General features: G+C 48.8%; 1 protein-coding gene across 1 annotated transcript; it reads left to right on the top strand.

Moving 5' to 3' along the window:
- The first annotated feature begins 978 nt into the window (after positions 1–978).
- On the top strand, positions 979–24,691 carry TAB3 (TGF-beta activated kinase 1 (MAP3K7) binding protein 3). Its single transcript, XM_075334279.1, has 5 exons — positions 979–1,135; positions 10,665–10,758; positions 12,683–12,772; positions 15,102–15,203; positions 23,090–24,691. Exons 1-5 carry the CDS (start codon positions 1,001–1,003, stop codon positions 23,227–23,229), a joined length of 561 nt encoding a protein of 186 aa, XP_075190394.1. The 5' UTR covers positions 979–1,000; the 3' UTR covers positions 23,230–24,691.
- Positions 24,692–25,898: the final 1,207 nt, after the last annotated feature.

Below are 25,898 nucleotides of genomic sequence, written 5' to 3'. Positions count from 1 at the left end.
TCAATCCCGGTGCCTTAATGGCTCTTCCTGTTGCCCTGGTGCCGTGGCAATCTGAGTAATAGCAGGGGTTAATAACAGCACACAGCTGCTACTAAACCCTAGGTTTTTGATGGCACAGGCGTCTGAGATGCCTGCATTACTAACCTGTAAATAAAAGTAAATAAGTACAAACATAGAGAAAAAACCCTTTGGAATAAAATACAAAAACCCACCCTCTTTCACCACTTTCCTAACCCCCAACACACCCCTTCAGGTCCGGCCTAATCCACACGAGAACCCATGCCGCTTCCAGTTCTGCTACATCTCACAGCGAGCGGCCATAGAACACGACCGCCGGCTGTGAGTGCAGACAATGACTGAGCTGCGATGAGCGATGATTGCAGGCAGACACTGTCTCGGGCTGGGGGCACATCTGACTGCAACCAATCACAGACAACAGGATGGCCGGTGGCCGGGGAAATCACGGAAAGCTGTGTGTATGCGATGAGCGTAATGCGCAGTACAGGGAGTGAATGCGCAACCCAGAAGCAGTTTGCCGCCATGACAAGTCTCCGTAAGTATAAAACGCTCGCTAAATTCTTTTTCTCTTTATTTTCTTTATTTTTCCTTTAATTTCCCCAGTGCCGAATCGTACAACCGGAATCCCGGGTCGGGCATCTTTGAAACCGCGCGGATCCAGACTATAACAGTCCGGTCCGCTCAGCCCTAATCCTGACCACTGCTACATCTACAGCAGTAAAAACAGCAATTCTACCAGAACTGCGCTAAGCAGTACAGTAAGTGAGACACTGCTGGAATCAGGATCTCTGCCTCTACAACATGCTGATTTAGATTCCATTGCAAAAACCTGCTGATTGCCTTTAATCCTAAGCCTAGAGTAGTAATTGAAGGTCATGATTTCCATTTGATGTACAGTGCAAGATACTGACTGCATGGAAACATAGAATAATACATTCTGGTGTTCTTCTACATAGCCTTATTGTTGCACCAGCGTGCAAGAATGGAAAGACTTGCAAAGGAACTAAAACTTGAAAAGGAGAACCTGGAGATGTTGAAGGCCGAAGTGAATGGAATGGAGCACGATCTGATGCAAAGACGGCTGAGGAGAGTGAGCTGTACCACATCAATCCCAACTGTAAGCTCTCTGCCATACCTCGTTCACATCGGTCTCTGTAATAAGAAGCTGGTGTTCAGCTGGTTTCTATACCTTTTTATAGCTGCCACCTTCAAAGTTAGCCCAATTATGTTGCAAAATAAGTTTTTGTAAATAGATTACCGTACTTTTCTGACTATAAGGCCCCATCCGCACCTGCGGGAAAATACCGCACTCAAATCCGCATGCGGTTTGTTGCGTTTTGCTGCAGATTTGGTGCGGAACTGCTGCAGCCAGCATCGGACTGGCTACTGGAGGAATCTCCAGTAATACCAGGCCTGGCCGCGGTTACCTGCACTGAACTCCGGAGCTCCCACCTGAGCTCCGGAGTGCAGTCTAGACTAAACTGCGAGCGCCGAGTGATTGATTCCTCGGCGATTGCCGTTTAGTTCAGGCCGGGCTGATCTCCGGAGCTCAAATGACAGCTCCGGAGTGCAGCCCAGCCTCTCTATAGCTGTCAGCTGAGCTCCGGAGATCAGCCCAGCCTGAACTAAACTGCAATCGCCAGGGAAACAATCACTTGGCGCTCGCAGTTTAGTCTACGCTGCACTCCGGAGCTCAGGTGACAGCTCCAGAGTTCAGTGCAGGTAACTGAATCCAGGCCTGGCATTACTGGAGATTCCTCCGGTAGCCAGTCCCGCAGCTATCTGCGGAAAAGAAGTGACATGCAATTGTTTTTGCTGCAGGAATCCTGCAGCAAAACATGCAGCTGTCAAAATCCACCTAGTGCGCACAGCATTTTTTTTCCCATAGGATTTGCTGGAGAATCACTGCAGAGATGTTATGAATATTTTCTGCAGCGAAACATGCAGCAAATCCGCGGGTAATCCTCGGGAAAGTGCGCACAAGGCCTAAGATGCATGTTTTTGTAAGATATCTTGCTAAACTTTATGTGGGACTTCGTTACATCACCTAGTGTAGTTTTTAGTTTTTCTGTTCAAACCTGAGTGCATCTTATAGTCTGAAAAATACGGTACATAGCAGATTCTATTACAAGCTATAAGCATGGATCCGACACTGGCAATGCGGTGGGCTGCTCACATCACTGTGCACTAGGATCACGGTGGATTTCCCTGCCTCTGAGTCCTGTATGAGGACCTCTGCTGCAGAATACAATGGCTGCCACACTGGAGACTGAGGCTCAGATACGGTCTCCTACTGGATAGATATGAGCAGCCAAAGCACGTACAGAGGCTAGTCCACGCTGCTAAGTTATTAACAAGAGCTGTTATTGTGCACACTCCGGGACCATAATTATTTATTTTATAATTGGAGGAACACCACATTTTGGTATGCATAGAACTGACTGATTAACATTCTCTTTTGGGGGAAAACTGGGGAAAAAAGTGGTAACCAGCATGAAAAGACTCCAATATTAAAACCTAACCTTTAATAGACCGTATGCAGGGATGATCCCAAGACAACACATAACAAGTGCCTAGTATGGTGTCCCAAACGTCTTGGGCATTAGGCAACAATTCAAGAGAAAGAAGAATAAAGATTACTATATAATAAATTGCAAGATGACCAACTGTTGAGTCCTAATGGACCACTACACTCATTCTCCTGGACTGGGTGAGATTGAAGCATTTGCACTTTATTATATAGTCCTTTTCTTTTTCGCTCCTAATTGGGAGACCCAGACAGTGGGTGTATAGCTACTGCCTCTGGAGGCCGCACAAAGAACTACACTTAAAAGTGTAAGGCCCCTCCCCTTCTGGCTATACACCCTCCCGTAGGAGTACGGATTCCTCAGTTTTAGCTTTGTGCGCAGGAGGTCAGACACGCACGCATAGCTCCATTGTTTTTAGTCAGCAGCAGCTGCTGACTATGTCGGATGGAAGAAAAGAGGGCCCATACAGGGCTCCCAGCATGCTCCCTTCTCACCCCACTGTATGTCGGAGGTGTTTGTAAGGTTGAGGTACCCATTGCGGGTACGGCGGCAGGAGCCCACATGCTGATTCCTTCCCCATCCCTTTTTACAGGGCTCTGGGTGAAGTGGGATTTACTGGTCTCCAGGCACTGAGACCGTGCTCCATCTACAGCCCCTGGAGAAGATGCTGGATGGAGCGGAGTACATCAGGGACATGGCCCTGCTTCCTCAAGGTACTCTGTGTCCCCGTGCATTTGGCGCTCACACCGCAGCATGCTGGGTGTTGTAGTGCGCCGGGGGACATCAGCGCTACGGCGCTTGTGCCATGGCCTCATTCAGCTTTGCTGAAGCAGGCACACTTCTGGGAATCGGTCGCGCCGGCCGCTGGGACTGCGGCGCGGCTGGCACTTGTGGTGCGCCGGGGACTTCAGCGCGGCCCGCGCTTTTACGGCGGCCGCGCTGATAACTCGAGTCCCCGGCTTTTGCGGCCTGCTTCCGTTCGTTCCCGCCCCCAGACCTGCCAGTCAGGAGAGGGGCGGGACGCTGGCCACTTCTGGGAATCGGTCGCGCCGGCCGCTGGGACTGCGGCGCGGCTGGCACTTGTGGTGCGCCGGGGACTTCAGCGCGGCCCGCGCTTTTACGGCGGCCGCGCTGATAACTCGAGTCCCCGGCTTTTGCGGCCTGCTTCCGTTCGTTCCCGCCCCCAGACCTGCCAGTCAGGAGAGGGGCGGGACGCTGGTCAGTGCATCAGCGCTGAGGGCTGGAGTCGTTTTTACATACTCCAGCCCTCACAATCGGCACAGAGGGGACACTGTTTCCCGCACTTTTGTTTGGAAACTCCCACGGACCGCCCCTCTCCACAGACGCCGGCAGCCATTCCTGCTGACACGCTGAGCTGCAGAGGGGAGCCGGGGAGACCCAGACAAGGAATTCTGCGCCTCTTACCCGCTATTCAGCGGGCGGTAAGCAGCCCTCAGGGCTCACCCCCTCTTGTGCCAGTAGTATTATTAGTATTTTGTTTCTACAAATACTTGGTATTACATAGCGCTGGTCGCCCTTTGGCTATAGACTCTCTCACATTGCAGAGAGCCAGCAGCATGTCGTCCGTAAAACGCAAGGGTGCCAAGGCACAGACATTATATGCTTCCTGCACCGCATGTGGGACTTTTCTACCGGCAGGCTCCACGGACCCCCATTGTGTGCAGTGCTCGGCCCCTGCGGCGCTTGCACAGTCGGGACCTCTGCTGGACGTGACCCAGGGTGTACCACCTGTGAATGCTGTCCAAGTGACAGGAACTGAGTTTGCAGCTTTTGCTGACAGAATGTCTCTAACTATGTCACAAATTCTTGACACATTGCGAGCTAGGCCTGTACTTCAGGCCACGGACACTGTGCAATCATTGCCCCCTGGTCCCCCTCAGCTGAATTACCTCCAAGCTCCGGGACGGGCATATACACCTCAGGGTGAAGACTCTGACTCGGACGATGGCCCCGGGCAGCCTAAGCGGGCTCGCTATGACGGGCCTTCACATTCATCTCAATGGTCAGGATCCCAGCGAGATGAATCTATGGGTGATGAGGCGGACGTAACTGATCAGGATTCTGATCCTGGGACCGCTCTCAATCTAGATACACCAGATGGTGACGCCATAGTTAATGATCTTATATTTAACATCAATAAGATGTTAAATATTTCCCCACCAGCTCCTCTTGTAGAGGAGTCAGCTTCGCAGCACGAGAGAATCCATTTCAGATACCCTAAGCGTACATTAAGCACTTTTCTGGACCACGCTGACTTTAGAGACGCAATCCAGAAACCCCACGCTTATCCTGAAAGGCGTTTTCCTAAACGGCTTAAAGATACACGCTATCCTTTTCCCCCTGAGGTGGTCAAGGGTTGGACCCAGTGTCCAAAAGTGGATCCTCCAATTTCCAGGCTTGCAGCTAGATCCTTGGTTGCAGTTGAAGATGGAGCGGCACTTAAAGATGCCACTGACAGGCAGATGGAGCTCTGGCTGAAATCCATCTATGAAGCGATTGGAGCGTCATTAGCGCCTTCTTTTGCGGCCGTATGGGCACTCCAAGCTATCTCAGCCGGGCTTGCGCGAGTCGACTCAGTCACACGTGCATCTGCCCCGCAGGTAGCACCATTGACCTCGCAAATGGCGGCATTCGCGTCGTACGCGATTAATGCTGTTCTTGACGCTACAAGCCGCACGGCAGTGGCGTCAGCCAACTCCGTTGTTTTGCGTAGGGCCCTGTGGTTGAGACATTGGAAAGCAGATTCTCATTCCAAGAAGTGCTTAACCAATTTGCCTTTTTCTCGTGACCGATTGTTTGGAGAGCGTTTGGATGAAATCATCAAACACTCCAAGGGTAAGGACTCATCCCTACCGCAACACAGACAAAACAAACCCCAACAGAGGAAGGGTCAGTCTGGTTATCGGTCCTTTCGAGGACCGGGCAGGTCCCAATTCGCCTCGTCAAAAAAGACTCAAAAAGACCAGAGACGCTCAGATTCTTGGAGGTCTCAGTCACGCCCAAAAAGGACAGCCGGAGGAACCGTTACCAAGACGGCGTCCTCCTGACTTGCGGTCTCCGATTCCCACACCCGCGGTCGGTGGGAGGCTTTCCCACTTTGGCGACATCTGGCTGTCACGCGTCAAAGACCGTTGGGTGAGGGATATTCTGTCTCACGGGTACAGGATAGAGTTCAGTTCTCGTCCGCCAACTCGTTTCTTCAGAACTTCTCCACCACCAGACCGAGCCGATGCCCTGTTGCAGGCGGTGGCCGCTCTAAAGGCGGAAGGAGTGGTGACCTCCGTCCCTCTTCAGGAACAAGGTCACGGTTTTTACTCCAATCTGTTTGTGGTCCCAAAAAAGGACGGATCGTATCGACCCGTCCTGGATCTAAAGTTGCTCAACAGACACGTAAAAGTCAGGAGGTTCCGGATGGAATCCCTACGCTCCGTCATAGCCTCAATGTCTCAAGGAGATTTTCTAGCATCAATAGATATCAAAGATGCGTATCTCCACGTGCCGATTGCACCAGAGCATCAGCGTTTCCTACGCTTCGTCATACACGACGAACACCTGCAGTTCGTAGCGTTACCTTTCGGTCTGGCAACAGCCCCCCGGGTCTTCACCAAGGTCATGGCAGCAGTAGTAGCTGTCCTGCACTCGCAGGGCCACTCGGTCATCCCGTATCTAGACGACCTGCTTATAAAGGCACCCTCTCAAGAGGCATGCCAACACAGTCTGAAGGTGGCACTAGACACTCTCCAGAGTTTCGGGTGGATTATCAACTTTCCAAAGTCGCATCTCATCCCGACCCAATCTCTGACTTATCTTGGCATGGAGTTTCATACTCTCTCAGCGATAGTGAAGCTTCCACTGGACAAGCAGTGTTCGCTAAGGACAGGAGTGCAATCTCTCCTTCAGAGCCAGTCGCACTCACTGAGGCGCCTCATGCATTTCCTAGGAAAGATGGTAGCAGCAATGGAGGCAGTCCCGTTCGCGCAGTTTCATCTGCGCCCTCTACAATGGGACATTCTCCGCCAATGGGACGGGAAGTCGACGTCCCTCGACAGGACTGTCTCCCTCTCTCAGACTGCCAAGGACTCTCTGCGTTGGTGGCTTCTCCCCACCTCATTGTCACAGGGAAAGTCGTTCCTTCCTCCGTCCTGGGCAGTGGTCACGACGGATGCGAGCCTATCAGGGTGGGGAGCGGTGTTTCTCCACCACAGGGCTCAGGGGACGTGGACTCAGGAAGAGTCCACCCTGCAGATCAATGTTCTGGAAATCAGAGCAATCTACCTTGCTCTGCGAGCCTTCCAACAATGGCTGGAAGGCAAGCAGATTCGGATTCAGTCGGACAATTCCACGGCGGTGGCGTACATCAACCACCAAGGGGGAACACGCAGTCGCCAAGCCTTTCAGGAAGTCCGCCGGATTTTGACGTGGGTGGAAAGCAAAGCGTCCACCATATCCGCAGTTCACATCCCAGGCGTGGAAAACTGGGAAGCAGACTTTCTCAGTCGCCAGGGCATGGACGCAGGAGAATGGTCCCTTCACCCGGACGTGTTTCAGCAGATCTGTTGCCGCTGGGGGACGCCGGACGTCGATCTGATGGCGTCACGGCACAACAACAAGGTCCCAGTTTTCATGGCACGGTCTCACGATCACCGAGCGCTGGCGGCAGACGCCTTGGTTCAGGATTGGTCGCAATTCCGACTCCCCTATGTGTTCCCACCTCTAGCATTGTTACCCAGAGTTCTCCGGAAAATCAGGTCCGACTGCCATCGAGCCATTCTCGTCGCTCCAGACTGGCCAAGAAGGTCGTGGTACCCGGATCTGTGGCATCTCACGGTAGGCCAACCGTGGGCACTACCAGACCGTCCAGATTTGCTGTCTCAAGGGCCGTTTTTCCATCTGAATTCTGCGGCCCTGAACCTGACTGTGTGGCCATTGAGTCCTGGATCCTAGCGGCCTCCGGTTTATCTCATGAAGTTGTTGCCACAATGAGACAGGCTAGAAAACCATCCTCAGCTAAGATCTATCACAGGACGTGGAAGATATTCTTAGCTTGGTGCTCGGCTCAGAGGGTTTCTCCCTGGCCATTTGCATTGCCAATTTTTCTTTCCTTCCTGCAGTCTGGGTTGGAAAAAGGTTTGTCGCTTAGCTCTCTTAAGGGTCAAGTCTCCGCGCTATCCGTATTCTTTCAGAAGCGCTTGGCACGACTTTCTAAAGTACGCACGTTTCTCCAAGGAGTTTGTCATATCGTTCCTCCTTACAGACGGCCATTGGAACCCTGGGATCTGAACAAGGTTCTCATTGCTCTCCAGAAGCCGCCTTTCGAGCCTTTGAAAGAGGTTTCCCTTTCTCGGCTTTCACAAAAAGTAGTTTTTCTTGTGGCGGTCACGTCTCTTCGAAGAGTGTCCGAGCTAGCGGCGTTATCTTGCAAATCTCCCTTCCTGGTGTTTCACCAAGACAAGGTAGTACTGCGTCCAATTCCAGAGTTTTCTCCCAAGGTGGTTTCTTCCTTTCATCTCAATCAGGATATCACTTTGCCATCTTTGTGTCCGCATCCAGTTCACCAATTTGAAAAAGGTTTACATCTGTTGGACCTGGTGAGAGCACTCAGGATTTACATTTCTCGCACGGCGTCTCTACGCCGTTCTGATGCGCTCTTTGTCCTAGTCGCTGGTCAGCATAAGGGATCGCAAGCTTCCAAATCCACCCTGGCGCGGTGGATCAAGGAACCAATTCTTCACACATACCGTTCTGCTGGGCTTCCGATTCCATCTGGACTGAAGGCCCATTCTACCAGAGCCGTTGGTGCGTCCTGGGCATTGCGGCATCAGGCTACGGCTCAGCAGGTGTGCCAGGCGGCTACCTGGTCGAGTCTGCACACGTTTACCAAACACTATCAAGTGCATACCTACGCTTCGGCAGATGCCAGCCTAGGTAGACAGGTCCTTCAGGCGGCGGTGGCCCACCTGTAGGAAAGGGCTGTCTGACAGCCCGTTCATGTGGTATCTTTTTACCCACCCAGGGACTGCTTTTGGACGTCCCACTGTCTGGGTCTCCCAATTAGGAGCGAAAAAGAAGAAGGGAATTTTGTTTACTTACCGTAAATTCCTTTTCTTCTAGCTCCAATTGGGAGACCCAGCACCCGCCCTATTTGTTCTTAGGGTTTCGTTTTTCGGGTGCACATGTTGTTCATGTTGTTTCTTAAGTTCTCCGATCTTGTTATCGGATTGAATTTGTTTTTGAAACTGTTATTGGCTTTCCTCCTCCTTGCTTTGGTACTAAAACTGAGGAATCCGTACTCCTACGGGAGGGTGTATAGCCAGAAGGGGAGGGGCCTTACACTTTTAAGTGTAGTTCTTTGTGCGGCCTCCAGAGGCAGTAGCTATACACCCACTGTCTGGGTCTCCCAATTGGAGCTAGAAGAAAAGGAATTTACGGTAAGTAAACAAAATTCCCTTCTTTATGCTTCTTTGTCATTAATTGTTTAGTGCCCTTAACATATGGGACACCAGATGAGGCTCTTATCTGTTGTCTAGGGATCGGGTCAGCCTGCATTTTAAGGCGATGTGCGCACGTGTGCGCTCTGCACCGCACCGAAAATGTGCGCTTCAGAGCGCAGCTGAAAAGCTGCGTTCTGAAGCGCATGGTGCCGGCAGAGAACGTGCACTCTGCATGCTGCCTCTCCGTATAGACAGCATGCAGAACGCACGAAAGAAGTGACATGTCACTTCTTAGAACGAAGCGATTCGGCAAGCAGCCGAATCGCTGCGTTCTAACATGCCACGTGCGCACGGCTCCTGCACAATCTCCATAGATTGTGCAGGGGACGCAGGACGCATGCAGTTACGCTGCGGTGCAGAACGCAGCGTAACTGCATGTAATACGCACACGTGCGCACATACCCTAACTTGTCTATTAAAGGTTATGCTTTAATATGAGTCTCTTCACGCTGCTTACCTATCATATACTTAAAGATTTACATTTGATGACACATCAATTAGTTTACTTATAGTCAAATTAAAAAAATCAACAATCGCACTGTTTTTCCTTAAGTTTTTTTTTCCACTGTCAACTTGCCATTTTAAAGCACCACTCCAGCATTTTGAGGGTTTTTTCAGTGCTGGAGTGGCACTTTAAATCCAAGCCCCCTGTCATTTATTCCTCTTCCAGCGGCTTCACCTTCACAGAGGCTGCTGCGGTGCCATCTTATGACACTAACTTCTAACTTTCCGAAAGTCAGAAGTTACGTCACAAGCTCCTATTGCATCTCTGAGAGCCAGTACGAGGCCCTCATAGATATGCATTGAGTTGTGACCTCCGGTGCACGCCAACAAACTCTGGAGCTGTGGATGGCTCACAAATCACAGGAGACCAATAGAAGCTGCAGGGGATAGAAGATGAAGCCACCAGAAGGGGAGTATAATACAGGGGGCAGGGGATGTAGATGTAAAGCAGCACTTTAGTGTTGCAATGGACAAAAATAAGCTAGTGTGTTGCTTAAACTGCATAGTAAGATTTAAAGTTTCCATACGTTAGCAGTGGATAATTGTTTTCTAAAGGGAAAAAGGGTCATTTTTGTGTATCTGGATTCAGAGACCCCTGCTCCACTCCCCCTTTTTTTAGCCGTCCTCTGTCAGTATAGCCATTTTAGTGCTTGTTTTTCTGCAGGCAAGTTTGATGTTTATTAGTATTATTTTGGGGTCTATATAATTTTGATATGATGCAAAATAAACTTCAATTATGCCATTGGTTTTCACATTGTTCTTTGTTTAGAGAGAAAATATAGTTAGAAGATCCATCTGGGGACTGTAGCCAGACACGAGACTAGTCCGGCACCATCCCCTGGTATTTCATTTTGGCACTTAAAGAGTTAAATGATCGGAAACCAACTTTTTTGGCCTCTGATCATTCCCCAAAGATCAGTAACAAGCAGCAAGGAATCTGGATTGTGCAGCGCACAACTCTGCAGTCTTCTGCAGCACTTAAAGACTTGTCAAGAATTCTCCCTAACGCCCACCGTAAGAACATGATGGGGTGGTCGTTGAGGGGTTAGTTATTTCTGCTTTTTCTTCCCACCTCCTGTACTTTGTTTATCCATCTTTTCAGCCAGAAGAGATGACCAGACTGAGGAGCCTGAATAGGCAGCTCCAAATAAATATAGATTGTACACTGAAAGAAGTTGACGTGCTTCAATCCAGAGGTAAACATGAAAGATCTAGTATCTAAGAAATGTATTTGTTGGATCCAACAATACTATTTTGTTTTTTAATAAGCTTTTATAGCTTTTTTTTTTTTTTTTTTTATGCACAGTAAGTCAAGGAGAATTCATTTTCAATTATCCTTTAATATTTGTTAACCTCACTTTAATGGTAATATCCTGCTCTTTATACACTGGTTCTATTTGGAGCAACGTTGATATTGAATCGATCTCCAAGGCCCTTTTCTGAAAGCTTCCATTTCTTTCTTTAATAAATCTTTTTCTCATTTGCTGTTACCCCGGCTAGTTAAAAGATTAGCTTATGATGACCAGGGTGTACAATATGTGTGTACAATTAAAGAGGATTACCACCCAAATCTTTTACAATGGCCACATATTACTAAATCGGAAGAGAACATTTTTTAATTAGTAGCCATATTAAAAGTTTTGGCTTTAATCCTCTTTAATTGGGGAAAGTTTGTTAATTCTGCTTTTAATATTTACCTACGGAGAGTGTGTCATTTTTATCTTTTGATTAGATGGGAACAGGAAGTGCAGATTCATTGATTGTCATATTTGGATTAGCTTCTCTGCTAATCTTTGCTATTGACGAAACCTGCTGACAAAATGACAGTTTGTTGTCACGGTTTATTTAAAGTTGTTTGTCGAGGTTAGAAAAAGGATATCCTAAAATGGTGGAATAAAATGCTTAAAGGGAACCTGTCAGCAGAAATTTCGCCTTAAACCTAACAGATTCCCCCTCTGCAGCTCCTGGGCTGCATTCTAGAAAGGTCCCTGTTATTATAGTGCCCCCTTTCTGACCCAAAAAAAGAGTTTATATCGAGGTACCTTTTTGGCTTCTGATTCTCTAAATGTGTCACGGGGGCGGGCTGCCTGATGGCCGTTATTCTGCCCCCTGTTCCTGTATGCTGCCCCCATCGCCGATATCTATACTTCTGGACGCCGCCCACTGCTCCAGCCATCCCCGCGCATGCCCAGTGCTCATCTCTCGTGGATGAGCACTGTGCCCAGTGTCACCGGTGGTGACGTGCACGCAGGGTTTAGATTATGGGCGGTGCTGTGATGTTAATTACCAAGCAACCGCCCATAATCGCGGGACCGCGCATTCCCCCTCGGCCTGCTTCTTTCTGCGCAAGCGCCCTGCAGCTGAACTCCTCCTGATCGGTGTAGTCACTGCTCCGCGCTCCTCCCATCTATTTCCTGCCTCAGGGCAAGATGGGAAGGAGGTGACGTGAGTTCAGCTGCAGCGCGCTTGCGCAGAAAGCAGGCCGAGGGGGAATGCGCGGTCCCGCAATTATGGGCGGTTGCTTGGTAATTAACATCACAGCACCGCCCATAATCTAAACCCTGCGTGCACGTCACCACCGGTGACACTGGGCACAGTGCTCATCCACGAGAGATGAGCACTGGGCATGCGCGGGGATGGCTGGAGCAGTGGGCGGCGTCCAGAAGTATAGAAATTGGCGATGGGGGCGGCATACAGGAACAGGGGGCAGAATAACGGCCATCAGGCAGCCCGCCCCCGTGACACATTTAGAGAATCAGAAGCCAAAAAGGTACCTCGATATAAACTCTTTTTTTGGGTCAGAAAGGGGGCACTATAATAACAGGGACCTTTCTAGAATGCAGCCCAGGAGCTGCAGAGGGGGAATCTGTTAGGTTTTAGTCGAAATTTCTGCTGACAGGTTCCCTTTAATTCTGGCTGTCACTGTTTTCAGGTTCTCTATCCCATCTACTTACATTTTTGGTTATCTCACATAAATTGTAGACACTACATTGATGAGTAGTTTTTGTAGGTGGATTTTGAAACAGATATGCTGCAAAATCCACCTAAAAAAGTAAAAAATAAGTGTTCTAATCCTTATATTCATTGCCTCCAAAACCCCCTTTTTTTCCCTCAATATAGGAGTGGGAAGACTTGATGCAAAGGCAATGAGCAACTTCTATGATAACATAGCGCCTGGTCCTGCTGTACCTCCCAACTCGTGTAAAAAAGGTATTATTATTATTTTTTTTTTTAAACTTTAAATTGCAATAAAAGTAGATCTTAAGGGGGTTGTCCAGTACTCAGACAACCACTTTCTCATCCCTGTGTTTCTCTCCAACAAAATATCACTTAACCTCAACCTCCAGGGGTGTTAGCACTTGCTCTCCTGGGGCTCACATGACATTATGTCAACCATCCCTCTGGCCATTCAATATTTGCTTCGCTCTCCACTCACACGGACTTAATCGGACATCTTGAGGAAGTCCGAGCAGCAGCACCTCTCACTTTTTCTACATGTTTCTATTTGTCCAAAGCAGGGGAGAGTGTAGCCAGCGCTGATTCGCCACAGGGTTCATGTGACATTGTACCACGTGAGCCCCGGGAGAGTCAGTACTGACACTCCTGTAGGTTGAGTATAGGTGTTATTTTGTTGAGGGGAAACAGGGATGGGGAAGGTGTTTTCAAAGTAGTGGACAACCTCTTTACCTAATATCACTTAAATAGTAAAATTAGCTCATTGGTCTCTCTTGTTAAGCTTACAGAAGTTGTCCACAACCCTGACTCAGTTACTGGTTTTGCTATAAATGCTTAAGGATAAATAAGCCTATATGTCTTTTCTGTCAATTTTCATGTTTTATGCGCCTCTCTGCTTTTGGTTCCTGTGTCCTAGCATTAGCACAGCTCTGATAATTTCCTCTTCAGACTCCTCTGCTCCCTTCTTACCACATTTCCCATCACTCCTTGTGCAGTAGTGCAAGCCAGTAGTGAGCACTTCCCCTGAAACTTTGCTCCCCCCCGGCCACTCCGCTCCTATCTTCACGCACAGGCCCAGCTGGATCATCTGTATAAGACACTACAGGGAACAGAAATAATGCAAAAAGCACCATTACACCAGCCCTGACTATAAAGATTATCCCCTATTCCCCCTCACTGACTTGTATGGATTCAGAGTTTCACCCACCAGCTTCCAGTTCCCAGAATTGAAGACGGATCTGACCTGACATCACAGGAAGCAAGGAGATTCTCAGCCAGAGGTCATGGGACCAGGAGAGCAGTTCAGGTTACAGAAGGATTTGGAATCTAAAGAAAGCTTAGGCTGCTTTCACACACCCGTTTTTTCCTGTCGGGCACAATCCGGCGAATACCGGGTAAAACGGATCCAGCGCCGGATGTGTTTTAATCCTCATTGAATTGTATTACTGCCGTATTGTGCCTGATGCCCTTGCGTTTCATCCGGCGTGTGCCGGATCCAGTGAAATTTCTGTGTCCGGCTGCCGGAAAGGACGCACAAAGGAACATTTTTTTTTTGTCACCGGCAAAAAAACGCATTGTGCCGGATCCGGCGGCTTATTGTAAAATGAAAGGATATGGGCGTCGGCTCATGCAGCAAAAAAACGCATTTTACCGACGGATCCATTTTTTTTTTTAACGGAGCATGCTCAGATGTGTAAATTCCTTTTTGGTTAGAAAATCTCTCTCTCTCTCTCTCTCTCTCTCTCTCTCTCTCTCTCTCTCTCTCTCTCTCTCTCTCTCTCTCTCTCTCTCTGTCTCTCTGTCTCTCGATCAGTCTCTTGGTGTCTGTCGCTGTCTCGATGTCATGATGATGTGGAGCCCCATGTTATGGGGAGCCCCACAGCCTAAAAATATCAGCCAGCAGCCACCCGGAATTGCCACATCCATTAGATGCGTCAGTCCCGGGACTCTACCTGGCTCGTCCCAAATTGCCTTGGTGTGGTGGAAATTGGGGTAATAAGTTAATGGCAGCCCATTGCTGCCACTAAGTCCTGGCTTAGTGATGGCAGGCGTCTGAAACCCCCCCCCCCATCACTAAACTGTAGTGAAAGTAGATAACCACAAACACCGAAAAATCCTTTATTTGAAATAAAAGACAAAACACGCTTTCACCACTTTATTAAAATCCCCAAATACCCCGACGTAATCCACACGAGGTCCCATGCTGCTTTCAGCTCTGCCACATCGGACGCTGACAGGAGCGGCCGTGGAGCACGGCCGCTCACTGTAATGTAAGCTCCACAGAGCAACTGAAGTGAGTTGCGCGGTCAGTGGTGACGTCACTCAGGTTACCCGCAGCCACAACTGGATTCTCAGTACAAACTGCTACAATGGATCCGTTTTTTTTACCGGATCTGTCCCATCAGTTTTACTTCAATCTGCTACAGATCCGTTGCATCACGTATAAACCGGATTGTGCCTGAAAAAAACGGATGTGTGAAAGTAGCCTGATCTATGGCAGTTGACATGAAAGGGACTAGTATAGTTGTGTCTAATCCTTTTAAGTTTAGACACTAGAATTTTTACAAGTTTTTTTTCTTTTAAGAATCCTCAGAGTCTTCATCAGGAGAACGAAAAGCCAGAAGAATAAGCGTGACCACAAAAGTTGAGCCACCTGATATTCCAAATCCAAGTGCTGTGGACATTGGTATGTATTCCATTTTAAATACTATTTTCTTATTGTCTATAGAGGGGTTTTTATTTTAGAATAAGTCCTCACATATCATATTTTCTGCAGGTTATTTCCAATATTTCACAGCTAATGAGCAGGGAAATCCAAGAGGAAAATCTACACTAAACTGATGGTGGATTCACATTCAAGTATAGATTCCTTAAACTGAAAAAATGGGACTTATTTATCAGTACTGTCTACAGTAATTATTACACATTACAAACTTAAACTACATTCACACTAAAGCTGGGTTTACACACTGCAACATCGCAAAGGACATCGCTGTAACGTCACCGGTTTGGTGACGCAATAGCGACCTCCCTAAGTCTCTGCTAAGTCTCTGGTGAGCGTTCAAAGAGGCAAACCTGGCCAACAACGCAACAGCGATCCGGACCTGCAGAGCGACCTAGCTGGTTGTTGGGGACGTTGATAAGCAGCCTTTTGAAAGGGAAGTTGCTAACAAAGTCGCTGCAAAGTCTTCACACACTCAAACTTCATGCTGCACAGCGGGAAACAAAGGACCTAGGAATGGTCCTGAACGATTTGTAACGATTACAACTTCACAGCAGGGGCCGGGTCGCTGATAGGTTTCACACACTGCAACATCGCAAACAACATCGCTATTGCGTCACAAAACCGGTGACGTTACAGCGATGTCGTTTGAGATGTTGCAGTGTGTAAACCCAGCTTAATAGTTGTGAACAAACATTATTAAAAGCGCTTGTTTCTTTATCATCTTGCTGAGTAAACATGCTACTGGACACCTGATGAACGAGCAAAACACTAACAATTAAATATATATTTCTTTGTCGCTCCATTGGGAGACCCAGACAATTGGGGTGTATAGCTTCTGCCTCTGGAGGCCACACAAAGTATTACACTTTAAAAAGTGTAACCCCTCCCCTCTGCCTATACACCCTCCCGTGGACCACGGGCTCCTCAGTTTTATGCTTTGTGTGGAAGGAGGCACACATCCACTCATGCATTCTCATACATAGTTATGTCGGATGGAAGAAAAGAGGACCCCGATGGGGCCCCCGGCATGTTCCTTTCTCACCCCACTATGTCGGCGGTGTTGTTAAGGTTGAGGTACCCATTGCGGGTACGGAGGCTGGAGCCACATGCCGTCTCCTTCACCATGCCTTATGCGGCTCTGGGAGAAGTGGGATCCTGAGCGGTCATCCATTTGCTGGGACCGTGCTCCATCCGCAGCCCCTGGTGGAACCTGCCGGACCGGAGCCTCTTCAACCCCAGGGACCGGGCCCTGCAACTTGAAGGTACTCTGTGTCCCCATGGGGGGACTGTACAGGGAGCGCACCTTCTTCCCGGAAGCCGCGGTAGTTGTAAAACTGAGGAGCCCGGCGGACTTCCGCGCCGACCGTGCCTGCTTGTCGGGCGCGGCCTCAAATTTAGTCCTCGGCTTCGCCGCGGCCTAGTCGCGAAAATCCCGCCCCCGGGCCTGCCTGTCAGGGGTAAGGGCGGGATTACCGACATGACGTCGGATGTGAGGGCTGGAGCATCCTGCATGGCTCCCTCCCCCCTCATTGACCACTGTGGGGACCCCAGATTCCCGCTCTTTGCTGGCGCCGCCCTCGGCCCCACTCCTCCCCTGAGAGCTCCGGCGGCTATTTTTTTGGCATTCTGCCGGTGGATGCTTCTCAGTGACACAGCTCTGCAGCTTCGGGGGATCCACGACAGGGAATCTGGAGGACACACTCCGCTCGTTAGCGGTCGGTAAGCCACACCGGTCACCCGGTGCTGGTCCCCCTAGGGTGCCGGAATGAATATATATATATATATATATATATATATATATATATATATATATATATATATATATATATATATATATATATATATATATTATATTATATTATATTATATTATATTATATTATATTCGGTCAGGCTGTATACCCTTTTCCCATATACCCTCAGTGGTCACTCTCCTAGGAGACAACAGCATGTCATCCACAAGGAGCAAAGCTACTAAGGCACAGGTTTTTTTCGCGGCCTGTACCTCTTGTGGGGCTATGTTGCCTGCGGGATCCACCTACCCTCACTGTGAGCAATGCTCGACTCCTGCCTCGCTTGCTCAGCCGGAGCCTCAGGCACTTGTGGGCCCCTCTGCTCATGTAGATCCCCCTGCTCCCCCTGAGCAGGCTGCAGGGACAGAGTCACCGGTGTTGGCCTCTTTCGCTGAGAAACTCTGTCACTTTCTCAATCCATTGCACAGTCTATGGACAAATGGTCATCTAAGCTCCTTGAGGCATTGCAGTCCAGACCGGGCCCTTCACAGGCCCCGGCCCCTGTTAGCTTGTCTCCTCCAGGCCCCTCTCGGTCCGCGCTGCAGCGCGCTCCCAGGTTAGCCCCTAGGTCTCAAGCGGAGGACTCCTGCCCGGACCGCAGTCCCAGACCGGCTAAGCGGCCTCGCTGGGACTCTTCCCCGGCCTCCTCATGCTGCTCGGGATCCCAGCTTGAGGACTCTCAGGATGACGAGGCGGACGTGGAAGCTCAGGGCTCTGACCCTGACTTCGCCCTTAACCTTGATACACCTGAGGGGGACGCCTTAGTAAATGATCTTATCTCGTCCATCAACCAGGTGTTGGATCTCTCACCCGCGCCTCCTCCTGTAGAAGAGTCGGCTTCTCAGCAGGAGAAACACCAATTTCGGTTCCCCAAACGTACGCGCAATACGTTTTTTGATCACTCTAACTTCAGGGATGCTGTCCAGAAGCCCAGAGCGGTCCCGGACAAGCGCTTTGCTAAACGGCACACTGACACGCGTTCTCCCTTTCCATCTGAAGTCGTTAAGGGCTGGGCACACTCTCCCAAGGTGGATCCTCCAGTCTCCAGATTGGCTGCTAGGTCCGTTGTGTCTGTTGCCGATGGCTCATCCCTGAAGGATGCCACTGACAGACAGATAGAGCTCTTAGTGAAGTCTATCTATGAGGCCACGGGCGCGTCTTTCGCCCCAGCCTTTGCGGCTGTGTGGGCTCTCCAAGCAATCTCTGCTTGTCTGACTGAGATTAATGCTGTCACACGGAATTCTGCTCCGCATGTTTCTTCTTTGACCTCTCAGGCATCAGCCTTTTCGTCCTACGCCATGAACGCCGTCCTGGACTCCACTAGCCGTACGGCTGTAGCATCTGCTAACTCCGTGGCAGTCCGCAGGGCCATGTGGCTGCGCGAATGGAAAGCAGACTCTGCTTCCAAAAGGTTCTTAACTGGTTTGCCTTTTTCTGGCGACCGTTTATTTGGCGAACGATTGGATGAGATTATTAAGGAATCCAAGGGAAAGGACTCCTCCTTACCCCAGTCCAAACCTAAGAGACCTCAGCAGAGAAAAATCCAATCGAGGTTTCGGTCCTTTCGTCCCTCCGCCAAGCCCCAATCCTCTTCGTTCAACAGGCCGGAGAAAGGCCAGAGGAACTCCTATGCGTGGCGGTCCAAGTCACGCCCCCAAAAGGCCGCAGGAGGCACTGCCTCCAAGTCGGCCTCCTCATGACTCTCGGCCTCCCCTAGCCACATCCTCGGTCGGTGGCAGGCTCTCCCGCTTTGGCGACGCCTGGTGGACACATGTTCAAGACCGATGGGTGAGAGACATTCTGTCTCATGGTTACAGGATAGAGTTCAGCTCCCGACCTACGGCTCGTTTCTTCAGACCCTCTCCGCCCCCCGCACAGGCCGACGCACTTTTTCAGGCACTGGCCGCTCTAAAGATCGAAGGAGTTGTGATTCCCGTTCCCCTTTAGGAACGTGGTCGCGGATTTTACTCCAACTTGTTCGTGGTGCCAAAAAAGGACGGGTCATTCCGTCCCGTTCTGGACCTCAAGCTACTCAACAGACATGTGAGAACCAGACGGTTTCGGATGGAATCTCTCCGGTCGGTTATCGCCTCGATGTCACAAGGAGACTTCCTAGCATCGATCGACATCAAGGATGCTTATCTCCATGTGCCGATCGCACCCGAACATCAACGTTTCCTGCGTTTCGCCATCGGAGACGAACACCTCCAGTTCGTGGCATTGCCTTTCGGCCTGGCGACAGCCCCACGGGTTTTCACCAAAGTCATGGCATCCGTCGTGGCGGTCCTGCACTCTCAGGGCCACTCGGTGATCCCCTACTTAGACGATCTCCTAGTCAGGGCCCCTTCTCGGGTGGCGTGTCAACAAAGCCTTACCGTCGCTCTGGCGACTCTCCAGCAGTTCGGGTGGATCATCAATTTCCCGAAATCCAAGTTGACACCGACCCAATCACTGACTTACCTCGGGATGGAGTTTCATACCCAGCCAGCGTTAGTCAAGCTACCGCGGGACAAACAGCTTTCTCTGCAGGCAGGGGTGCAATCACTTCTTCGGAGTCAGTCACACCCCTTAAGGCGCCTCATGCACTTCCTGGGGAAGATGGTTGCAGCTATGGAGGCAGTGCCGTTCGCGCAATTCCATCTACGGCCACTCCAATGGGACATTCTTCGCAAATGGGACAAGAGTGCGGCTTCCCTCGACAAGAACATCTCTCTTTCCCTTGCAACCAAAACATCACTTCAATGGTGGCTCCTACCCACATCTCTGTCTCGTGGAAAATCCTTCCTACCCCCAACCTGGGCCGTGGTCACCACGGACGCGAGCCTGTCAGGTTGGGGAGCGTTTTTTCTCCACCACAGGGCTCAAGGAACCTGGTCTCCGATAGAATCGTCCCTTCAGATCAATATCCTGGAGATAAGGGCAGTATATCTAGCCCTATTGGCTTTCCATCGGTGGCTGGAGGGCAGGCAGATCCGAATCCAGTCGGACAACGCCACTGCCGTCGCCTACATCAACCACCAAGGCGGCACTCGCAGTCGTCAAGCCTTCCAGGAAGTCCGGCGGATTCTGCAGTGGGTGGAAGCCACAGGCTCCACCATCTCCGCAGTTCACATCCCGGGCGTAGAAAACTGGGAAGCAGATTTTCTCAGTTGTCAGGGCATGGACGCGGGGGAATGGTCTCTGCACCCAGACGTGTTTCGAGAGATCTGTCGCCGCTGGGGAACGCCGGACGTCGATCTCATGGCATCACGGCACAACAACAAGGTCCCTGCCTCCATGGCACGGTCTCAGGATCACAGAGCTCTGGCAGCGGACGCTTTAGTCCAGGATTGGCCGCAGTTTCGACTGCCTTATGTGTTTCCCCCTCTGGCGATGCTGCCCAGAGTACTACGCAAGATCAGGTCCGCCGTCGCGCCATTCTCGTCGCTCCAGACTGGCCGAGGCGGTCGTGGTATCCGGATCTGTGGCATCTCATGGTGGGTCAACCGTGGGCACTTCCAGACCGCCCAGACTTGCTGTCACAAGGCCCGTTTTTCCATCTGAATTCTGTGGCCCTCAACCTGACTGTGTGGCCATTGAGTCCTGGCTCCTAGCGTCTTCAGGGTTATCTCAGGATGTCATTGCCACCATGAGACAAGCCGGGAAGCCAACGTCCGCCAAGATCTATTACAGGTCTTGGTAAATCTTCCTATCCTGGTGCGCTGATAACGGTTTTCCTCCATGGCCGTTTGCCTTACCCACTTTTCTTTCATTCCTACAATCTGGAATGGACAAGGGTTTGTCCCTCGGCTCTCTCAAGGGCCAAGTATCGACGCTCTACGTGTTTTTTCAAAAGCGTCTAGCCAAGCTTCCGCAGGTCCGCACGTTCCTGCAGGGGGTCTGCCACATGGTCCCACCTTACAAACGTCCGTTGGAACCCTGGGATCTTAACAGGGTCCTGACGGCTCTTCAAAAACCACCTTTTGAGCCGCTGCGAGATGTGTCTCTCTCACGTCTTTCGCAGAAGGTGGCCTTCCTGGTGGCAGTCACATCACTTCGGAGAGTGTCTGAGCTTGCAGCGCTGTCATGCAAAGCCCCCTTCTTGGTTTTTCACCAGGATAAGGTGGTTCTGCGTCCTGTCCCGGAATTTCTCCCTAAGGTGGTATCCCCTTTTCATCTAAATCAGGATATCTCCTTGCCTTCCTTTTGCCCTAATCCAATTCACCAGTGTGAAAAGGATTTGCACTCTTTGGATCTAGTGAGAGCACTCCGGTTCTACGTGTCTCGCACGGCGCCCCTGCGCCGTTCAGATGCGCTCTTTGTCCTTGTCGCTGGCCAGCGTAAGGGCTCTCAGGCCTCCAAGTCAACCTTGGCTCGGTGGATCAAGGAACCGATTCTCGAGGCCTACAGTTCTTCCGGGCTTCCGCTCCCTTCAGGGCTGAAAGCCCATTCTACCAGAGCCGTAGGTGCGTCCTGGGCATTGCGGCACCGGGCGACGGCTCAGCAGGTGTGTCAGGCAGCTACGGGGTCTAGTCTGCACACTTTCACGAAACACTATCAAGTGCATACCTATGCTTCGGCAGACGCCAGTCTAGGTAGGCGAGTCCTTCAGGCGGCGGTTGCCCACCTGTAAGAGGGGGCCGTTTTCGGCTCTTTTTATTGAGGTATTCTTTTACCCACCTAGGGACTGCTCTTGGACATCCCAATTGTCTGGGTCTCCCAATGGAGCGACAAAGAAAAAGGGAATTTTGTTTACTTACCGTAAATTCCTTTTCTTCTAGCTCCTATTGGGAGACCCAGCACCCGCCCCTGTGCCCTTTGGGCTGGTTGTTCTTTTGTGTACACATGTTGTTCATGTTGAATTGTTCTTTTAGTTCATGGTCTTCAGTTCTCCGAACATCCTTCGGATTGAATTTACCCTAGACCAATTTATAAGTTTTCTCCTTCCTGCTTTTGCACCAAAACTGAGGAGCCCGTGGTCCACGGGAGGGTGTATAGGCAGAGGGGAGGGGTTACACTTTTTAAAGTGTAATACTTTGTGTGGCCTCCAGAGGCAGAAGCTATGCACCCCAATTGTCTGGGTCTCCCAATAGGAGCTAGAAGAAAAGGAATTTACGGTAAGTAAACAAAATTCCCTTTTTTGCGCAGCTCATAAAAGAATCATTGTTCTTGGTGGTGCCCTGTCTCGTGCAAACAGGGCTCACACAGCCGAGAACCATGGTAGCCTCTGCACACAGATTGTACTGTTGGCATTGTTTACTTTGGTCTGCCTGTGTACATATGATATTAACCAACGATCGGTAAACATTTAATGATCTGCGATTGTTTTGTGCCTCCAGTCGGTCTGTGTTTGAACTCTAAAGGTACTGTCACACATAACGAGATCGCTGCTAATTCACGATTTCTGTGACGCAGTAGCGATCCCGTTAGCGATCTCGGTATGTGTGACATCTACCAGAGATCAGGCCCCTGCTGTGAGATCTCTAGTCGTTGCAGAATGGTCCAGGCCATTTTCTTCAAAGGCGATGTCCTTCTGGGCAGGACACATCGCTGTGTTTGACACTGTGTGACAGGGTCACAGTGACTGCTGAGATCGTTATACAGGTCGCTACTGCGACCTGTATCGTTCCTGCATCGTTGGTAAGGTCTGACTGTGTGACATCTCACCTGCGACCTCCCAGCGACTTACCTGCGATCCCGATCAGGTCGCATTGTTTTCGGGATCGCTGGTAAGTCGTTGTGTGTGACTGGGCCTTAAGATGAGGCGGTCATGAAATGTGCCAGTTTATCACATATAGTCATGCTTCACTCTGAAGCACCTTTAGAAAGCTTAGTCTAATGGTATATTTACATGAGCAGATAGTCATTTAAGCTATGAACTACACAATTGTAACTCACGACTAGCAAACAGTTCCACTTGCCTACTATAATTCACTTAGAATTTTACCTGCACACATCTGTGGGATTTTCACCCTGAATTTTTCCTAAGAAACCAGCATAAAATAAGTGCTTGTTTTTGTATATTTATTAATGTTTACTTATATATATTTTAAAAGATTGTCTGTATGTTTCCTAGCTATTCGAAACAGGTCCAGTCCGAGACCAGCAAGAGATGAAGATTTTGAAGGGTCCCCATGGAACTGCAATAGCTGTACTTTTCTCAATCACCCGGCACTAAACCGCTGTGAGCAGTGTGAGATGCCTCGGTTCACCTGAGCTCGCCGCCTACTGCTTCACTTTGCTTGAAGTTTTTATCAAGATACTACTATCTAGCATGCTCGAGAAAGTAAGGGACCTTACTCTTAAGTTAATCCGCAAGCTGAGCCCAGCTCCAGTTCTGCAGTTGGAGACACGTTGGTCACAAGTTATATTAATGAGTGGCAGGACAGTTTTGTTGGTGATCCACCAAAACCCTCTCTGCAGCTTTGTGCATAAATGATGGAGGTTTCAAAATGCTGGTCATTTGGTTTCTTCTCCAGAAGACGAGACATTATACAGGTGCACGTGGAGACGGCGTTTTGTAGACCAATTTATTGGATTTATGAAGTGGAAGATGGAATGATCAAGAAATCTTTTCTGCTTCCCAGCATTATCCTACTGAATGAAGACTTTGGCAGGGAGCAGGTGTTGTAGTGTAAAATATCCTATAAAGCATATTCACAGAGACATAATTGCTGCTTTTTTTTCAGGGTAATTAAGTCAATCCGAGATGAAAAATGCTGTTCTAAAATGTTTCTGGTGAAAAGGAATCGAGGTTTTAGCCTTCTCCTTTTAGAGCACATTATCTGATGTGATGATGCAGTCCTTTTTTCTTTTTTTTTTCTTTCTTTTTTTTTTTTTTTTATTTAATTTTGTTTTTTTTTCTTTATATTGTCAGGCAAGGTATGTCATCAAACTACTGGTTCTGTTCACAATTTTAATATATACCATGCTGAAGATGGAAATATTACTGCATGTATAAAGTCTGTATTCCTATTGAAGTGATTCCCCAAAGCTGTTAGGCACATTAAATGTGACCATCTTGTATGATTATTCACGGCACTTCTGCCAAGCGCTGATTTACGTTCTTCGAAATCTATACACTAATATATACCTATATATTGTATGTTTATCAGCAGTCGAGAGCAAGAAGTAGATAGTCCACCTAATCCCGATGTCTACTACAGCATTATTTTATCTGTTCACTGGATTGTGAGATTTCACAAGAAAAGTGGACCTGTGGTGTGTGTGTGTGTGTATGGATACACATTCTGTTTCCTCCTTTGTCCATGTCTTTTCCTTATTCACCCTAACCTGCTGTTGAGCTTCCTTTTTTTGTGAAAATTGCTTGATGTTTACAGCAAAGAAGGTACTTTGTGCCCTCGATGGACCCACTTGACTTTAATTAAAATAAAATGCCAGAGTCAAAATAGCTGTGTTATTTGCACATTGTTAACGAGCCTACTTATAAAAGGTGAAGGCAGATTTAGAAATGTTGTGCACTGCATACTTTTTTTTTCTTTTGTATTAAAGATTTTTTTTTCTTTTGTTAGAACAATATACATGAAAAATAAAAAAAAAATATCTGGGTGAAAGATTCATACTGGTACTTTAATGCATTTAAAATCCTGTATTGTCAAGGTGATTGGTTTGCATCATGCAAGTGGCTGACAAAATAAAGCACCTAATTCTTTTGTGAGATCAGAGAATTGAGTTTTCCCTATCATATTATATCAGCTATGAAGAGACCACAACCTCTACCTCTCGACTGGAAATCACATCTTTTTAGGAGAAAATCTGAAATTGGGTTGCTTTCACTTTTGGATCTCTTGAAAACATGTACGTTTTGTAGGCTGGAAGGAAGGAGTGTGAGGTGTCTGGTCACTGAGAATAATCACTAACATTGGACAGTATGCTCATCCTAATAATACTAGCATTGACACAGGCCTCCTCGTTGCTGGATCAGGTAAGTGTTATACCCTTTTTTTTATTATTCCTGCCTTTTTACCTGTATCGTTGGTTTTATGCTTTTAAGTATCTTTGTAAATATTGAGATATGAGGGTCAGTGGGTGCTCTTGTCCATTGGCCTGGCTGTCCCTTATAAAGACCGCACAGACCAGGGCTCATCCCACTGAACACTCCCACTCCTTCCTGGTGGGCAAAACACTACTCCGACAGCACAGGGTGAATGAACCACACATTGGTAAGACTTTATTGGTAAACCAACAGGCAAAAACATATCGGACAGTCCCAGCAAAAAACAAGATGGTACAAGCAACAGAGTCTCAACCTTCTGCAGGTACTGCAATCTCAAGTAGTGTGCCTCTTACTGAATTTAGCACATTTTTCCACTGGTGTGCTGCACCACCAGAATTGTACTTTTGTTGCAATTTACACTTAATTTATGATGAATTTATTGACCACGCCGTCTCCCTCCCAAGCTGTGCCAACTTGTCAAATGGTTGTCACAGCTAGTAGGGGCTGGTGTTTAAAAAAAAAACAAAAAAAAAAACTTCCAAGGCGCAGTTTTTTGGTAAAACCAGAGGATTAATGAGCCCTTAATCTGTTACAGAAGAAATACAGAAGGCAATAGACGAGGTTGATGATTTTTCTATTAGCAGTGGTATCTGGATTCACTCTCTGCAGTTGATCTCAAGTAAGTACCCAGATTAATTAATAATTGAGACTTAAATTAGAGCATCTCCAGACGAAATAAAATTCTCTGGTGTGGGGGTTTGAGGAGTCACCTGGTAGATTCTTATTCTTTTTTTTTTTTTTTTCTCCCTTTTGGATCGTCCTGCATGTATTATCTGCTTTTTCCTAGTCTTGGGTGATAGAATACATTTGTACAGAATGGATCTGCAATCTGTGTCGATAGATAAGCACTACTGCCAAGCCAAGTAAT

This window comes from Anomaloglossus baeobatrachus, chromosome 2 (assembly GCF_048569485.1).
Source record: "Anomaloglossus baeobatrachus isolate aAnoBae1 chromosome 2, aAnoBae1.hap1, whole genome shotgun sequence".
Taxonomy (NCBI): Eukaryota; Metazoa; Chordata; class Amphibia; order Anura; family Aromobatidae; genus Anomaloglossus; species Anomaloglossus baeobatrachus.
Note: the sequence above shows the minus strand (reverse complement) of the source record. Positions and strands in the feature narration are given on the sequence as shown.

Bases quoted from the DNA above. Each gene is read 5' to 3' on its own strand.
- TAB3 (XM_075334279.1), top strand. From the start codon at position 1,001: ATGGAAAGACTTGCAAAGGAACTAAAACTTGAAAAGGAGAACCTGGAG. The intron at 1,136-10,664 runs GTAAGCTCTCTG...CCATCTTTTCAG, and splicing joins GTACCACATCAATCCCAACT to CCAGAAGAGATGACCAGACT. The intron at 15,204-23,089 runs GTATGTATTCCA...TATGTTTCCTAG, and splicing joins TCCAAGTGCTGTGGACATTG to CTATTCGAAACAGGTCCAGT.